The sequence below is a fragment of the Pteropus alecto genome, unplaced genomic scaffold (assembly GCF_000325575.1).
Source record: "Pteropus alecto unplaced genomic scaffold, ASM32557v1 scaffold3, whole genome shotgun sequence".
Taxonomy (NCBI): domain Eukaryota; kingdom Metazoa; phylum Chordata; class Mammalia; order Chiroptera; family Pteropodidae; genus Pteropus; species Pteropus alecto.
Window position 1 is genome coordinate 50,504,994 of NW_006442484.1, and position 17,388 is coordinate 50,522,381.

The following is a 17,388-nucleotide window of genomic DNA, read 5'->3' on the forward strand; positions in this document are numbered from 1 at the left end:
ATTTTAACTCTTTCATATCTAAAGCAACATCAGAGCCACTGATAACATCTCGAAGGCTTAGTATGGTACCCTCAGTATTTCCTCTTGCTCCTACCATTACCCCAACAGCAGGACTCATTATTACACCTGACATTTGTTTATTACTTTATTAAGGAGACACTAAGACATCTCCACTATAAATACACATCCCTCCCTTCTAACTGCCTGTGCATCCTCTGTAGGGCCAAGACAGTGTTTCTCGACTTCAGTGTACAGAAATATCAAGATGAGATTATTAAAAATTCAGATTTCTAAGCATCACTCCCAGAGTTAAAAATTTGATAGATCAAAGGCAACCCCTAAAAACTAAATTTTTAAGAGAACCATTGATGCAAATGTCCACGGATTTTAGCAAACATTGATATTTGCTTCATAACATGTATTTGCTTTTTTATTATCACCCACTGCAAATATTCATATTTCCTACATGAAGTAGAAAAAATTATCAGGATTAACCCACTCCATCGACTATAGCATGTTGATTTCGAAGGACTAAAATGTCTCAATAAGTATAATTTTTATTTATAAGCAAATCAACTCTTTGAAAAGATAATATTTAAGATTTCGTCTTAGAAGACAGAGGTTTTTTTTTTTTTAAATAAAGAATCCAAAAGAGCATTTAAATAATATAACTTTGTTTCTAATGATCTTCTACAAAAAATTCATTTCAGAAGTTAGGTTTCTTGTTGAAAAATATAATTACCTCTTATGTTTAAAATGGCAGAAGCCTTTTATAGTGTTTCAAACCTATGAATGTGTATCAGCATGTTTTTCTTCGGCATTTACACGATCTTCTAAGTTCTTATGAAGATCAGGTTCACCTAAAAAGCAAACAAGTAAACAAAAACAAAATAGATCTGTGAAAAAAATGAATAAAGTCAAGAAACTGAAGCAATTAGTAAAATGTTGAAGACTGGATTTTACAATGGATTTTGTGACACATTTCTCCAAAGGTACTAAATATTTTGTTTTCAGCCTGCAAATTTATAGAGTATAATAAGTCACCTTGTGGTTATATGACTTTGTGAAGTTGCAATTTAATCTGGAAATACAAAATTGAAACAGATCAGACATGTTAAACATCTATTAAATCAAACGTAAAACTTATACATGTTTTTCCTGAATATTTTTAATTGAAGCAAATACTTTTAAATAAACTCTCTAATGATCAGTGGCTTTTACACATTGCTTAGCTGCTATGATTTTAAAACAAATGAATCTAATAGAATGTAACGTTTAACATAAGGTATAATCTGCCAAAACAAACTAATGGAATTTATAATCTTAGAAACACTCAGCTTCTATATCAACCTTGAAGAAGAAGAAGAAAAAAAAACATTAGCATGGAAAATGTTCCAACATTTCTAGCAAGATTGCAGAGAATCTATTAAAAATAGAACTATAAAGCAAAATGTCTAGTTAAAAAATTTTATATGAGAAAGTAGCAGAAATTTCTGAGTTAATTATCCAAAATACCTTGATGTTTCAGGAAATAGTTACATGTGATGGAATGCTCTTTCTGTCTGAAATTTGATTGAAAATATACTAATAGTTAAACTTTGCACCAATTAACTTTGAGATAAATCTTTCAACATATATTGTAAGACTGTATTGCTCAGTTGCAATAGATTTTTTTATTGCGGTTATAAAATTAGAGAATATATAAAACTTATGAGGAAAAAAGTTATTTTGTCTCTCACTTTTATATATATATGTATATGTGTGTGTGTGTGTGTGTGTGTGTGTGTGTGTACATATACATATATATTTTTTTTTTCCAATGGCAGAAACATCTTTTGTCTGAGGATAAAAATTCAGGTAGTCACATAACTTTTTGATCATTCTTAGGTAATAAAAACATCATGCAATCATGTTAAGTTGCCAAAGTCTCAACTCAGATCTCAGATATTAAAATGTCTGGTCACATATAATACACATCAGTCTTTAAATAAAGATAAGATTTCTTGCCAACATTGGGTTTATTGCAGAGTCCAGAAATGGTGTGTGTGAGGGGTAAGGCAGGGCATGGTTGATGTTTCTCTCCTTTTTTGTTCGCCCTCCCTCAAATGGCTATCTTGGACTCCTGAGCTGGAGAAAAGGGAGAAGAGGGCTGAGAGGAGCAGCAAACTTACTACTTGACTAGTGCCATTGCCAGGTATTTAGAGCTGATTCTTTGTGAGCACGATTCGTGGGGGCTCTTCATGGACTTTTTGCCAAGGATAATGGTGAGAGACATCTAAGCATCTTGGTCACATGAAACTCTGGTTCCTTTACAAAGTCACATGAAACTCTGGTTCCTTTACAAAGTCTATAGCCCTAGGAAATCTGTTGGTAGATACTCAGCTTCTGTCTACTGAGGTACTCTCACCCTTCTAAATATGGGCGGGCCATATTTCATTCCCATGAAACACTCATGAGCATGTGTTCCCATAAATTACTTGAAGAAAGGCTTAAATCTACTTTGGTTGATCTGTCACCATCTAACTCTTTATATTTTTCATGTAAGAACTGGACTCCATTCCCCAAATCCCCTTAACTTTAAGCTCTCCAAAGGTTCTGATGAAGCAATCTCCCCTTGATTTGAAATGAAGAGAGAAAAAGCTCAGTAAAGAAATCTGCCTCATAATCCTTTTCAACTGTCAACAACCTGGCCTTTCATTTATTTGAGCTGGGTGAGGGTTATAAGCCTTCTATAATTGGCTTTTGAAACTTTTAAAAAATTCCTGCCTCACAGGTCAATTTGTTTCTGACATTTATCATATTAGAACTTGGCTTAAACTTCTGATTTAATGTCCTGTTACTTATGACTAGATTAGAACAGAACAAAACAGACTAGAACAGAACAGAACAGAACAGAGTGGAAAGAATAGACTGAACTGAAATAAAAGAATATAAGTAATTAATTTTCTAATTCTCAAAATTTTTGAGAGAAATTTTTATAATGAGCAATGGACACTGAGGTCTACTTACTACCAAATGCTCTTAAATTTGGTGGATAAAGAACTTACCAGTAACAAAAGAGTGGGCAAGGAACAAAATCATTAAATGGTAACAATGCAGCAATTACAAAAAAAAATAAATATCGACATGATACAGAGATTACATCCAAGAGTAATTCTATGCATACAATTAGATAAGCAGCAATTAAAAACTATAACCATGGGAGTAAACACACAATGTAGTATATATATGCTTTGCTGTTAAATTGCACACCTGAAACTTACTGGATTTTGTTAACCAATGTCACAATAAAATAAAATAAAATAATAAAATTAAATTAAATTAAATTTAAAAGGTTTATCAGTTTTGTTTATCTTTTCAAAAAAAAATAAAAAAGAATAAAAACTATGACCAACTCAAGACAAGAGTTTTGCATTACTGAAAAAAAAAGTAGCCTTTTTTTGAAAACCGTAAAATTCCAGATATGTTCAGAGACACATACACAACATTGCCAAGCAATCGCATGGTAGCCAGATTGCTTAGGAAACTACAAGAGTCCTCAGCAAATTCAAATCACACTATATTTAGTTAGTGACTCTTCAGCTGTAGAAAACTTTACGATTAACTTGGATAATATTACTTGGAAGTAACCCTTAGTCTTTCATAAGAAAAGAGACTCAAATCATTTTGACATATTATTCTGCCAGAAAAGAAATGATATGCATTGTTTGGCCCATTAAAGATCATCTTGACCCAAGAGTTGTTAGAGAGCTTGAGAAACACCCGAATAGTCCAATGTTCCAAACATTTTTGAATCATGGACCCCTCTTTTAGTTTGCTGAAACTGAATGGCTTTCTAAAAGTAAAATGCATAAGTAAATAAAATAATATATGTAGAATTACAAAGGATTCCACTTCTATTAAGATGTAATTATCAACATATTTAAGTAATCCTGGTGCTGTAATACAGTAATATATGTGCTTCTTTATTACTGCATTAAATAACAAAGCCTAGCTGCAGGTTTATCATCTATGTAATTCTAAAGTAATAATAATAGTAAATAATAGTTCAAGGTATCTCCATGAATTTAAATGTGCTATGAAAATGTCTATGATTTCTATTGGTGACACATTACTCTGTGTATTGTTGCTTACAAATAAAGGAAATTCTAAACTTCATTTAAGATTAGAAAATAAATCACTCTCCAAGTAGACAGACCCCATCTGTATAACTATGAATTAAAATCTTTGATAGAGCCTAACTTCACTTCACAGGTAAGAAACAGGATCAGAGTAATTACATGATTTCCTCCAGTGCAGACCACAAATAGATAACATGAAGTCAAAACTATTGTATTTTAATTCACTGCAATTTCAATAAAAGCAGTAAAGTTACCTTGGAATTTCAAATTTCATTTGAAAATATTTGCAAACTCACATAAACAGGAAGCTACTCTTCAGGAATGAATGCAATGAGTATGTTCAAAGCAAGTGCATAGAAACGTCTTGACGGGGAAAAGGTAGTGAAAGTAAGGGCCCTCAGATAATTCTGTTCATCTCAAAGAGCTTTAGGTGTTCATCTAAACTGGATTAAAATATTAAAACTTGGAAAAAATGTGTAAAATGATGAAACATTGTCTTTTTGCTTCATAAACCAAGTCTATACTCAGCAGGGGACAAGGATGGGCTAGTGGTCATAGGAGGCACAGATCTACCAAACCAAAGAGAAATCCTATAAATTTAGCTAAAATCCAAGCTCTCAGTCTGTGATTTGAGCTACCTATTATTATATTAGAATCATAGTATGTTAGTTTTGTAGATGATATAAATAATATTTGCAGAGAATAATAAAAGGCACACTGTCAAGTGTATATGAGAGACTCCAGTTGTCTAGTCATGGTCTTGTTGAACTATTATTTGGAAAATAATCTATTAGGATAAATTAGTATACAATTTAAAAAATAAAAATAACATTCAACACTTTGTGAGCGACTGCTATGTGGTGGGCACTATTTTAAGTGCTTCACTCATCTTAATTCCCTGAATCTTTGCAGCAAACTTATGAGGTAGGGTTTAACAACTGTGGAAACTGAGAAGTAGGTTAATTTATCTGCTCGAGATTTCAAGGCTCTCAAGTGGCTAGATCCCTCTGACAAGTGCATCTAGAATCTTGACTTCTAGTTCTTCCATTTCCCAAACTATCATCATCTGCATAGCACCTTTACTGTTTCTGCCATATTTACAGGCCATCTACTCTTAGTTACCTAATATTTCTTTAAACTGACTTTAAATCTACTCTCTTCTAAATAAGTAGTTTTGCTCTAAATACTAATTGTTATATTTTTCTAATGCATAAAATTCATAGTTAACAAAGAAATCTTTTCTTCCATATATTTTTAACAAAAACAATAATCAATTTAATTTAATGTTTTATATTTGCACTCATATATATTTCTCATTTTTCTGACCCAGCAATCCTTGCATGTGAGTAGGAAAACCATCAGTATGATTTTCATCTTAGAAATGAGGAATACATGGTCAGGAGAGATAGAGTATTCCAAGGCACCATAGCATGGGTAAGTTTGAGAGACAGAACCCTAAATTATCCTTCAGAAAAATATTCATTAATATTCCATATTTAGCAGTAACAACAAATAGTGTTTGAAAAATACTTAGCTCTAAATTGGTTTGTGCAGTCTTTTAAACAGAAATAATAGTTCTGAGTTACACTGCATTCTCATTTCTTCATGGGAAAAATATCACCTTTGCTATGTATTTCCTCTTGCAGACTGATTTATCTCGGTTGCTTCAGTTTTATTTTTGTTCCACTCATGTAGCTTATATTGCAAATAACTAGAATGAATTGGTGATCAAAGATTAAAAGTTATAGTCATTGGAGAAATGTAATGTAGAATAAATCAGAGCATCAAATTGTAATTGGTATTTTGGAATCTATATAATTTGCCTTATAGGTTGGGAATAAGAAATCTTTGACACAAGGAGAAAACACTCTTAATTTAAATGCATCTAGAGAGGAAATAGTTGTTAGTATGTTTTTTGCCTGGGGATGAATTTTGCTGTGGGTATGAAGGCAACAGTGAGTTAAGGGAGGAATGAACGTCAAGGGACCTGAGAAGAAAAAGAAGATGGAACTGCTCAAGAAAAACTTCACCACTTCCCAAATATGCTAGCTCCAATCCTATAAGAATAAGTAATACCTAATTTGTTTTAAGTGTTATATAAGATACAAATCAAGAAAGAGTTAAATGAGCTTTTCCAAAATGGGTTTGCCACTAGAACACAGGCGTCATGTAAACCAATACTATATTTAAGCCAAAATGGAACAGAAAAAGACTCGTATCAACATTGTCGTCACTGGACATGTAGATTCTGGCACGTCTACCACAGCTGGTCATCTGACCTACAATGGTGGTACTGATATAGGAACCATCATAAAATTTGAAGAGAAGGCTGCTGAGATGGGGAAGGACTGCTTCAGATATGCCTGGGTCTTAGATAAGCTGAAAGCTGAACGTGAGCATGGTATCACTCACTGTGGAAATTCAAGACCAGCAAGACCTTTGTTGATGCCCCAGGACACAGAGACTTTATCGAAAATGTGATTACTGGCACATCTCAGGCTAACTGAGCTGTCCTGATTGCTGCTGCTTGTGTTGGTGAATTTGAAGCAGGTATCTCCAAGAATGGGCAGACCCATGAGCATGCCCTTCTGGCTTACACACTGGATGTGTAACAACTAATCGTTGATGTTAACAAGATGGATTCTACTGAGCCACCCCACAGCCAAAAGAGATATGAGGAAATTGTTAAGGAAATCAGTACCTACATTAAGAAAATTGGCTACAACCCTAACACTAGTATTTTGTTTCAATTTCTGGTTAGAATGGTGACAACATGCTGGAGCTAAGTGCTATCATGCCTTGGTTCAAGGGATGGAAAGTCACCCCTAAGGATGGCAATGCCAGTGGAACCACACTGTGTTAAGCTCTGGATTGCATCCTCCCACTAACTCATTCAAATGACAAGCCTTTGTGTCTGTCACTCTAGGATGTCTACAAATTGGTGGTATTGGTACTGTCCCTGTGGGCTAAGTGGAGACTGGTGTTCTCAAACCCGGCATGGTGGTCCCCTTTGATCTAGTCCATGTAATAACTGAAGTAAAGTCTGTTGAAATGTACCATGAAGCTTTGAAGAAAGATCTTCCTGGGGACAATGTGGGCTTCAATGTCAAGAATGTGTCTGTCAAAGATGTTCATCATGGCAATGTAGCTGGTGACAGCAAAAATAACCCACCAATGGAAGAAGCTGGCTTCATGGCTCAAGTGATTATCCTGAGCCATCCAGGCCAAATCAGTACCAGATATGTACCTGTGCTGGATTGTCACACAGCTCACATTGCTTGCAAATTTGCTGAGCTGAAGGAAAAGATTGATCTTCATTCTGGGAAAAAACTAAAAGATGGCCTGAAATTTTTGAAATCCGGTGATGCTGCCATCATTGATACAGTTCCTGGCAAGCTCATGTATGTTGAGAGCTTCTCTGACTATCCTCCTCTGGGCTGTTTTGCTATTTATAACAGTTGCTGTGAGTGTCATCAAAGCAGTGGACAAGAAAGTAGCTGGGGATGGCAAGGTTATCAAGTCTACTCAGAAAGCTAGAAGGCTAAATGAATATTTTCCCCAGTACCTGCCACCCCAGTCTTAGTCAGTGGTGGAAGAATGGTCTCAGAACTGTTTGTCTCAAATGGTCACTTAAGTTTAATAGCAAAAGACTAGTTAATGATTACAATGCTTCAGAAGGGAAGAAGAATGTTTTGTGGACCATTTGAGTTTTTTTGGTGTGTGTGGCAATTTTTAAGTTATTAGTTTTTAAAATCAGTATTTTTTAATGGAAACAACATAACCAAAAAAAATCTGTCACAAAATTTTGAGACCCATTAAAACAAAGTTTAATGAGAAAAAAAGAAAAACAATTTCTTGGTCCACTAAAGCAAAACATAACGCAGTGATTTACATTAGCAAACTCCAGAATGAATCCATTGCCCAATGCACATGCGTTAGGCACCTAAAAGTATAGTGAGTTCTACAGGTGATCTATGGAAAATGAAAGATTTTTATGATATAATTATCTGCCATTCAATGAAATTATACTCAACTTGGGGAACTAATACCATGTCAAACAGCCAGATTTTAGTATTTAAATTTCATTGACGCTAAAGAGTTTAAACAATGTAGGAGGTAGTTATGCCAGCTCCTTGAAAGAGTTCAGTCTAAAATTGGGTCTACAGAATGCATATGTTTTGGTGGCATGCAGGTAGAAATGTGCTCCTAATGTGAGGAATGAGGAGATGGAATGGGAGACTAGAGTCTAAGCAAAGGCGGGAGATCAGAAGAAAAAAAACGTGCCAAGGGAGAAGAGAAGCCCAGTTAAGAAAACTTGACTCAGAGTTCCAACCCACTGACTGAAGCAAAAATTTCTCCTTCAGTGTTATTCTTTTTAGAAGAAGGTTCTAATGCCTATTAAAGTGCTATTATTTCTAGAAGGGATTTGTGATTGAATTACAGATCTTTTTAAAAGAAAGCAGGCTCTAGTGGCAGGAAGATGGTGAGAATGTAAGGGAATTGATTATCTTGGAAGGTAGAGAAGTTGGGAGGGTGGCAATAAAGAATGGTCTGGAGTAGTGCAGTGGCAGTGATGACCATTCAGATCACATTGTTGTAAAGAGTTACAGGAACTGGTCATGTACATTTTAAGATTTGGGTCTTAGAGCCAATTTGATGTGAGAGGCAATATGGAACTTCTTTAGCTTCTCAATTAAGAAAAAGATGAGATGAAAATTGAGTCAGAGAGGTGTGCCAAAATTTCATATTTTATTTTTTAAAAGTAGAAAATAACATACAGAATACTAATTTAAGTATTCATCTAAACAAGTTTTAAAAGTTAAAACTTGGAAAAAAATACTTGTAAAGTGGAAACATTTTGGCTTTGCTTTTAATACTCTGGTTAATTGAGTTTTCTATTTAAAGCTAGATTAAGAAAAAAAGACTCAACTGCTTTTAGTAAAAGTATTTATATATGTCAATATATAAATCTACTTGGTGCCTAAATGGAGAATGTTAAGCATAACTAAACTTTTTTGATGACAATAATCTTGCAAAAATACCTGTGATGTATTGTTCTAAATATAAGCCATCAATTCTCACTCCCCTGTATGTGTAGAATAGAGTATCATTCATGTTTACCGGCTCTAGGGAACTATTTAAAAATCAGTTCTTGATTTTTCTTGATTTTGCTCGTTTCTTTCCATTTCTACTCAATTCGAAAGTTTAAAAAATTAGTGAAAGGTTTTACTTTTAATGTGGAATTTTATAACATAATGCTACTACTATCAGAAGTTATTTCTCAAATTGCTCAACTTGAACCATGTCATAAAGAAGAAACAATGATGCATACACATTATATATCTTACTACTTACCTGTAAACTCTGATCAAAAAACTTTTTATAAGGTTTTGAGTGTTTTAAAATGGACCCAGATGTGGATATGAAGAAGATATAGTCAAACTTGAAACTCTGAGTCTCTATACAAAAACTTTTAAAAGAATACAATGCACAAACAACTCTAAAATTTAAATTCTTGTTAAAATTAGTCTATGTGTATTTTAATATAAATGTGTTATTATGTCTTGACTTATTAAATTATAAGTAATCTGGGTAAAAAAGAACATAAATTAATAAGAGCCAAGGTGATGATGGTTAACATTAATAGCGACAACAAAAACAACAGTAACATTCAAAGAATATGTACTATGTGCCAAGCACTGTGCTAAGTGTTTCATATATTTTATCACATAATCCCCCAGCAATTTTTATTGCCCAAAACCATATATCATCAAACGAGCAGAGTTGGGCTTTCAACCCCAAAGCTGTGTACTTCACTACTAACCCAAAGAGTTTGGACACACAGCAGTAACTCCCTGACCCAAAGGGGTAAGTGTCTATTGGATATGAAAGGGCAAAAGCTTTCTTTGTTGTCTGGAGAAATACATTTTAAAAGTATCAAGCTGGAAAGTATAAACATGACATTTTTATCTTCCTGCTCTGATAAGATACGAGGATTCAAAATTCAGTTTTTCAGGGAAGGTAAAATAGTGTACAGCATTTTCTAAGAAACAAGACTCTTTTTGCCTCTACTCTCTATAGTAAAATATGCAGTAAATAAGAGGCTAAGAAAGACTCAGATACCAAGGCTGACACAGGTCCTATACTCAGGGGAGTTTCAAAGTAGAGAGCTATAAGAAGAGGCCAAATGTTCTCTTGTTAGTATTGCGGAGGAGAAATAATAGAGATTTGTGATTCCAGAAGTATTCAATTTAAATCCAGCTACATTCCTAGAAACATACAAGCTATCAAGACTAAATCATGAAACAACAGAAAAATCTGAACAGACCAATATATAGTAAGGAGATTAAATAAGTAATCAAAAATCTCTGGACAGAGAAAACCCCAGGACCAGATGATTTTACCGTGAATTCTACCAAACATTTAAAGAAGGATCTTTCTTTAACCAATGTTTCTAAAACACTTTCAAAAAATTAAAGAGCAAAAACAATACTTAACGTTCAGAGAATACTTCCTATATGCCAAGCACTGTGCTAAGCACCATTCGCAATAACATCAAAAACAATACTAAGAAATTAATTCAACCGAAGAGGTGAAAGGCCTGTACACTGAAAACCTTAAGACAGTGATGAAAAAACTGAAGCAGACACAAGCAAATAGGAAGATATCTTGTGTTTATAAACCAGAAAATTAATATTTTAAAATATCTATACTACCCAAATCAATCTAGAGATTTAATGCAATCTCTGCCAAAATTTAAATAGAATTTTTCATGGAAATAGAAAAAAAAAATCCTAAAATTAGTATGGAAGCACAACAGACCCCCAAGAGCCAAAGCAATCCTGAGAAAGAAAAACAAAGCTGGAAGCATTACACTTCTTGGTTTCAAGTCATACTACAAACCTATAGTAACCAAAATAGCATTTTACTGGCATAAACATAGACATCCCAATAGAACAGAATAGAGAGCCCAGAAATGTGTCCTCACATATATGGTCAACTAATATTTGACAAGGGAGCAAAGAATACTCAATGGGGAAAAATAGTCTCTACAATAAAGGGTACTGTGAAAACTGGATAATCACAGGCAGAAGAGTGAAATTGGATTATTTTACCCCATATACAAGAATTAACTTAAAATGCATTAAAGATTTAAACATGAGACCTGAAACCATAAAACTCCTAGAAAAAAATATACAGAAAAATCTCCTTGACATCAGTTTTGGTAACAATATATTTTTTAGATATGACACCAAAAGCATAAGCAACAAATGCAAAAATTAATAAATGAAACTACATCAAACCAAAAAGCTTCTGTACAGCAAAAGAAACAATCAACAAATGAAAAGGCAACCTACAGAATGACAGAATATATTTGCAAATTATACATCTAATAAGGGATTAATATCCAAAATATATAAATAACTCATACAATTCAATAGCCAAAAAAACTCAATTTGACTAAAAAATGTGAGACAGTCAACAGGTACTTGAAAAAATGCTCAATATCACTAAGCATCAGGGAAATGCAAATTGAAACAATGAGATATCACCTCATACCGATTAGAATGGCAGTCATCAAAGACACAAAAGATAACAAATATTGGTGAGGGTGTAGAGAAAAAGGAACTCTTGTGCACTGCAGGTGAGAATGTAAATTAGTGCAGCCAGTAAAGAAAACAATGTGGAAGTTTCTTGAAAATTAAAAATATAACTTCCATATGATCCAGCAATCCCACTTCTGAGTATATACCCAAAGTAAATGAAAACAGGATATCAAAAAGATATCTGTACTCCTGTGTTTATTGCAACATTATTCACAATAGCCAAACTATAGACACAACTCAAGTATCTATCTATAGATAAATGGATAAAGAAGGTCTAAGATATACATACAATAGATTATTATTCAGTCATGAGAAAGAAGGAAATCCTGACATTTTTGACAGCATGGCTGGAATTTTAGGGCATTACGCTAAGTGAAATAAGTCAGACAGACAAAGACAAATGCTGTGTGATCTCACTTACACACAGAATCTAAAAAAGCTGACTTCATAGAAACAGAGTAGAATGGTGGTTGCCAGGGCCTAGGGGATGGGGGAAATGGGAGATGCTGGCCAAATAGTATAAACTTCCACTTATAAGATGAATAAGTTCTGGAGATCTAATGTACAGCTTGGTGATTATAGTTAACCATATTGTATTATATACTTGAATGATGCTAAGAAAGTAGGTCTTGAATGTTCTCACCGCTCCACACACACATACAAAGGTAATTATATGAGGTGATGGAGGTGTACCTAACCCTACTATGGTAATCATTTTGCAGTATATGTGTATCAAATCAACATATTGCACACCTAAAACTTACACAATATTATAAATTCAGCATAAATATATGGCTACAGTAAGTATCTATGCCTAAAAAATCAGAAGATGTAAATGAGTGGAAAATCCTGTCATCATTTTTGTCTTGATGATTTCTGACTTTCCATCCTGCAAATCATAGCCAAATATTCACTCATTTTATGAAGCCAGCATTCGAGACCTTAGGGATCTCAAATTGCATGGTTTTCCTTGTATATTCAGACATAGCAAGAGCAATAAATTGGTTCTATCCTAGAGACTGCAAACATTACAAATATCTTAATTTTTAGTGTTTACGATAAAATTCTTCAGTAAAGAGAGCACTTCTTTGTGTGAGTTTTCATCTAGGGAAGATAAGAATTAGGAAAGTATATCTCCTTTGATTTTGTTTATTTTCCCATGGAGACTAAAACCACTTACAGTCTTCATCAATCTTCATCATCATAATTTTCAACGAGTTGGTACCTACTACAGAAGGAAGATTCAACAAATACTGGTGGTATGCATAATTCAAATTCTAGTAGTCTTTAGGTGACTTTTATGATATTCTGTATTGTTTGACTGAATTTTAAATTGAGTCGAATCAGGACTACTAAGTGCCCAAAGAAATAATTGTTTTGTTTGTTTGTTTGTTTGTTTCCATCTTCTTTAGCTTTAAGTCACCAAATTTTAGAAGGCTGAGTTGGTAACTACACTGATTAAGGCCCAAGAATCAGCCAAAATAGAAATCAATCTCACATATCCAGCTATTTTTTTATCCTGGGCTGTGAAACTAGTGTTTTTATAAAATGACTTCTATGTTCTTTCTTTCTCTCCTATGTACATTTTCTTATTTAATCTATGCTGGCTATGATGAGGTGCTGCTTGAAGTGATGTGTGGAGAGAGTCTATATTTATAGTTTTTGAAAGTAGTAGTGCAATAAATTGCTTTTGGACATATATGCAAGTTGTTCTTTTTGAAGAAGACTTATAAATTATAAGTTCATGCTTTAAAATAAAAGTACTTTGAGTAATTAGTCATAAAGCACTTTACTGATTTACAACATCCAGCCAGGATTGTAGGGAGTGGTGCTATTGCTAATCCATAAAGCTTTACTTAATAGGATTACTCTCATGATGGGACTGAACTTATTTAAAATAAATTATGGGTGCTGTTATCTCTATATCAAATTAATATCCAAACTATTATCTTATTCTTGTTGAACTAATTTTATTTGATGAGATTCCTATTTCTCACTAATGTCTCTGGGTTTTCTTTAATCAGCTGTCTTTCTCAGCATATTTTATAGAAGCCTAACCCAAGAAGGAAAGGTGATATGGGAACAAAAGACCCTTCTGAATGAATCCCATTCTGAATGAACCCAGAGTGATGAGTTAATATGATCGAGGAGGTCCTTGTTCTTAATTTCTCTTTTTATCTCTGCGAAAGTTTCCTGATACAAATTAAAATTAGTTCAAGGCTTCCAAAATTACTCATTACCAGTTGTCTTGCTAAAGAATGGGCCTACATTGTATTTTCAAGAAATAAAATTTGAGCATCAGATTCTTGAAAGTTTTCATCGTTTCCCCTGGAAGACTTATATACTAAATCCCACTTGAAGAGATCTTTCATATCTCTTTTCCTTTCCAAGTATGAGCAGTGTGAAGGACCCAGTCAAATCCTGGTTACACTTGCTAGAGAAGAATAGCACCTGAAGGCGAGAACATTCTCAGAGAGCTATTTCCTTCCCAAAGTCATTAGTCTTACTTTGCCCCCAACAACTCTGCTCAACATTGCAACATATCATCCACCACTCTCTTCCCATTACCACCTACTCCCCAAATTTCCATTGTCATACTAGTACCTGATAGTTTTCAGAAGCTACAAATTTCCTGTAAACTCTTACAGTTATGACTCATATTGCAATGTAACACTAGAGCAAGGGACTAAGTTTTGGATGTCAGAAAACAGCAGTACAGACATTGAACAAGAGGAGAATTTGGGGGTAATATCCCTTACATTTAGTTTTCCCTTTTGCCATTTATCAGGTTTTTTTTAAAGACATTTTAGCTAGCAAAGAAAAATATTGTACAACATAGTGGGTAATACCATTTCATTTACATGACTCACTATTAAAATCAGACTTCGTTAATGTGAAGTCAATTCTCTACTCAACATTGACTAAGCTCTTACCTCGTCCTGAGCAGGAACCACTGAAGATCTAAAGCTGAACTTCCATGAGTTCTGGTCTCAAAAAAATCTATAGATATTTGTTTTGTACATAGTAGACCTTCGCAAATAATTTTGGAATGACCTCATTATTAGTTCTCAACTTTTTGTTAGGCTCCATAGTTTTAACATGTGCAACGCACTCCAATCATAATACCTCATATAACGCAGTGACTGGACAGAGAGATGGTTCACATCTCCAAAGGAGAATGTCAGAATCTCTAATAAGGCAAGTGGAACTGGAAACATATCTTGCATTTCCTTTTTGCTTCCATTCGTATTCCAACACTGATTTTGGTAGGTCCCTGTTGAATGCATTTTAACTCCATTTTGAGAATGCAAGGCAGAATATAAGTACTCCTACTGTAATGTGAATAAGATATCTATGCTTATATAATGAAGTGACAGTCTTCTTAGAAAAGGCATTTTAATGAAGTTTTGGAAGATAGGTAGGATTTTAACTAGCAGAGTGGAGCAAGGGATCCAAGAATTGCATTTCATGAGAAGGGAAAAACAGTGCTAAAGAAAGTCCACTGACTTTTTGACTTTTGCAGGAGTAGAAGGCATTTCAGGATAGAGACATGTGACCAAAGACACCTAAGACCCAAGATATCTGAGAAATACCATTTCTAAGGTATGTGCTACTATTTCCTGCATATAGCTTGCCTGAGTGGCACTGGCTCAGATTCTAATCTGTGCAGGCTTGTTTATACCATAAACTGATGAAATTTCCTGCTCTCCCTGTCCATGTCCTGCTGCATTCATTTAAATGCACAAAGTGTTCTATTTTGACCTACCTCTGTGAACTAGAGTTAAACTATGTTGAACTTATGAAAAATAAAGTACCCCAGATGATGCTAATATGCTGTCAGGGCTAAAAACAATTCAATTGCATCTTTAAAATAAATGAATAAGAAAATGAATAAATAACAGAAGCACGAACTCATGGTTTGAGCTGTCATTTAAGCTCTTCTAGGGTTAAGTGACTTTGGTGAATACCAACTCATAGAATTTTATAATTTTGATCTTTCAAATGTTCCTTTCTATCAAGTTCATACTCCTGCTCTATTGTACTGAAAATATAATGTAGAATGTTAGCTGGAGAGATTAAATTTGAAATAAGAATAAAAAAATAAATTTATAATATAATATATAATTTAATTTACTAATAATTTAAAATATATGATTTTACAATTACTAGAATGATTTCATTTAAACTGTTGATTACATTTTTGAACCGTAATTAGAGAATAAGAGCAAACTCTCGTTTTTATCTCTGACTTTGCTTCCCTCTGTTTGATTTCTTGTCTCTTCTGAAATCTAAAAATTGTACTTTTTTTTCTTGAAATGATAATCAGGATTCACAGTCCTGGTAGTTTAGGAGTTGTAACATAAAATGCATTATGTTTTGCATGAAAAATTTTAAGAGATTAAAAAAAGAACGGAAAGGAATAACAAATATTTTATGAACAAATATTTATTTATAAACATAATCTTCCAAAGTAATTCAAAAAATCTATTTTTATTTTCTCTAAGCAATAGATGTAAAAGAGTGAGGAGTACTGTTAAGATCTAATAGAGATTGCTGGCAAACAAGAAAAATAATGTGCCCAGAACGCTAACGGAGATCTATAAAATAAAAGTACAGAGAAGTATGTCTTTGGGAGTAAAATTACTGCTATATGACAGGTTTGGGTGTGATATTTAGGCTAACAATCATATTTATTCCTCCTGAGCAGCCTATCTATCAGTCCTCAAGGTGATTTTTAAATATTCACTGAAGAAGCCTCTCTAAGTGTTCTCAAGGTCAGAGTTTAAGAATAGAGGCGAAAGCCACTCAGCCTCATTTCCTGAAGATTCTCAGGTTTTCACTGAAGAAGCAAAGGAGGAGAATAAAGTAGCATTCATATGAGATGACTCCTTATTGTTCCGGTGGCAACTTTTTCCCACCCTGTGAAACCAAAAGGAAGAATCGATCTGATTCAAATTGTGGAACTTTTCAAAAGGGACAAGTGTGTCACATTTGGGTGTCAGTGCTAGGAGCTGTGAGACAACACTTTCTTGTATTTGCCCCTAAAGTTCCTTAAGTTAGATAATGATTGGAAATTAATGCAGATTGGCTATTTACACTATTCTATAGGGCTCAATTTTTTAAACTGGCTTTCACCATCCTGTCAGTATTTTCTAGGAAAAATTTAACTGAATTCAGGTACCTAACATACCTTAAGATTGCCTGAGACCTGGCATAAAACAGCGAATGTCTCATTTTTTTTAAAAAACTCAATCAAGAATGTCAGTTTCCCTTCGAAACATTCTTTAAAACTATTAACTGCACTGAAAAACCTCAAAGAAGCTAAAATTGTGTATTAATTTGCATCACATGACTCAGTTAGTTTTAAATCATTCAAATTTTTAAAAAATGTCGTTTTTTTCCCACAAGTAGTAAAAATCTTTGATAAATGTTAATCAAGTAATATTGTTTCAAATAAATATAATTTAACAATCACATGCTATTTGTATGTCCTGAAAGAACTACAATGGCTGTTTGCCTTGTTGATGACGATTAACTGATCTGGTTTTGTCCCCACTTGTTTATTACCAGGCCCACGCCCATTCGGACAAGTAGCCATAGATGTTGTTTCCAAAGCACCCAGAGACAAACACATAGATTCTCAATCATTAGATACGAAC

General features: G+C 33.8%; 1 protein-coding gene and 1 pseudogene across 2 annotated transcripts in view; one reads left to right on the plus strand and one right to left on the minus strand.

The window, feature by feature from the left end:
• Positions 1-786: 786 nt before the first annotated feature.
• The window catches only part of PDE1A (phosphodiesterase 1A), a 288,645-nt gene continuing 272,043 nt past the window's right edge, over positions 787-17,388 (minus strand). For both annotated transcript variants that reach the window (XM_025039465.1, XM_025039464.1), the window contains exon 14: positions 787-860. In XM_025039465.1, the coding sequence (XP_024895233.1) occupies positions 787-860 (74 nt within the window). The remainder of the gene's footprint in view (positions 861-17,388) is intronic.
• Positions 6,318-7,704, plus strand: LOC107196338 (annotated as a pseudogene).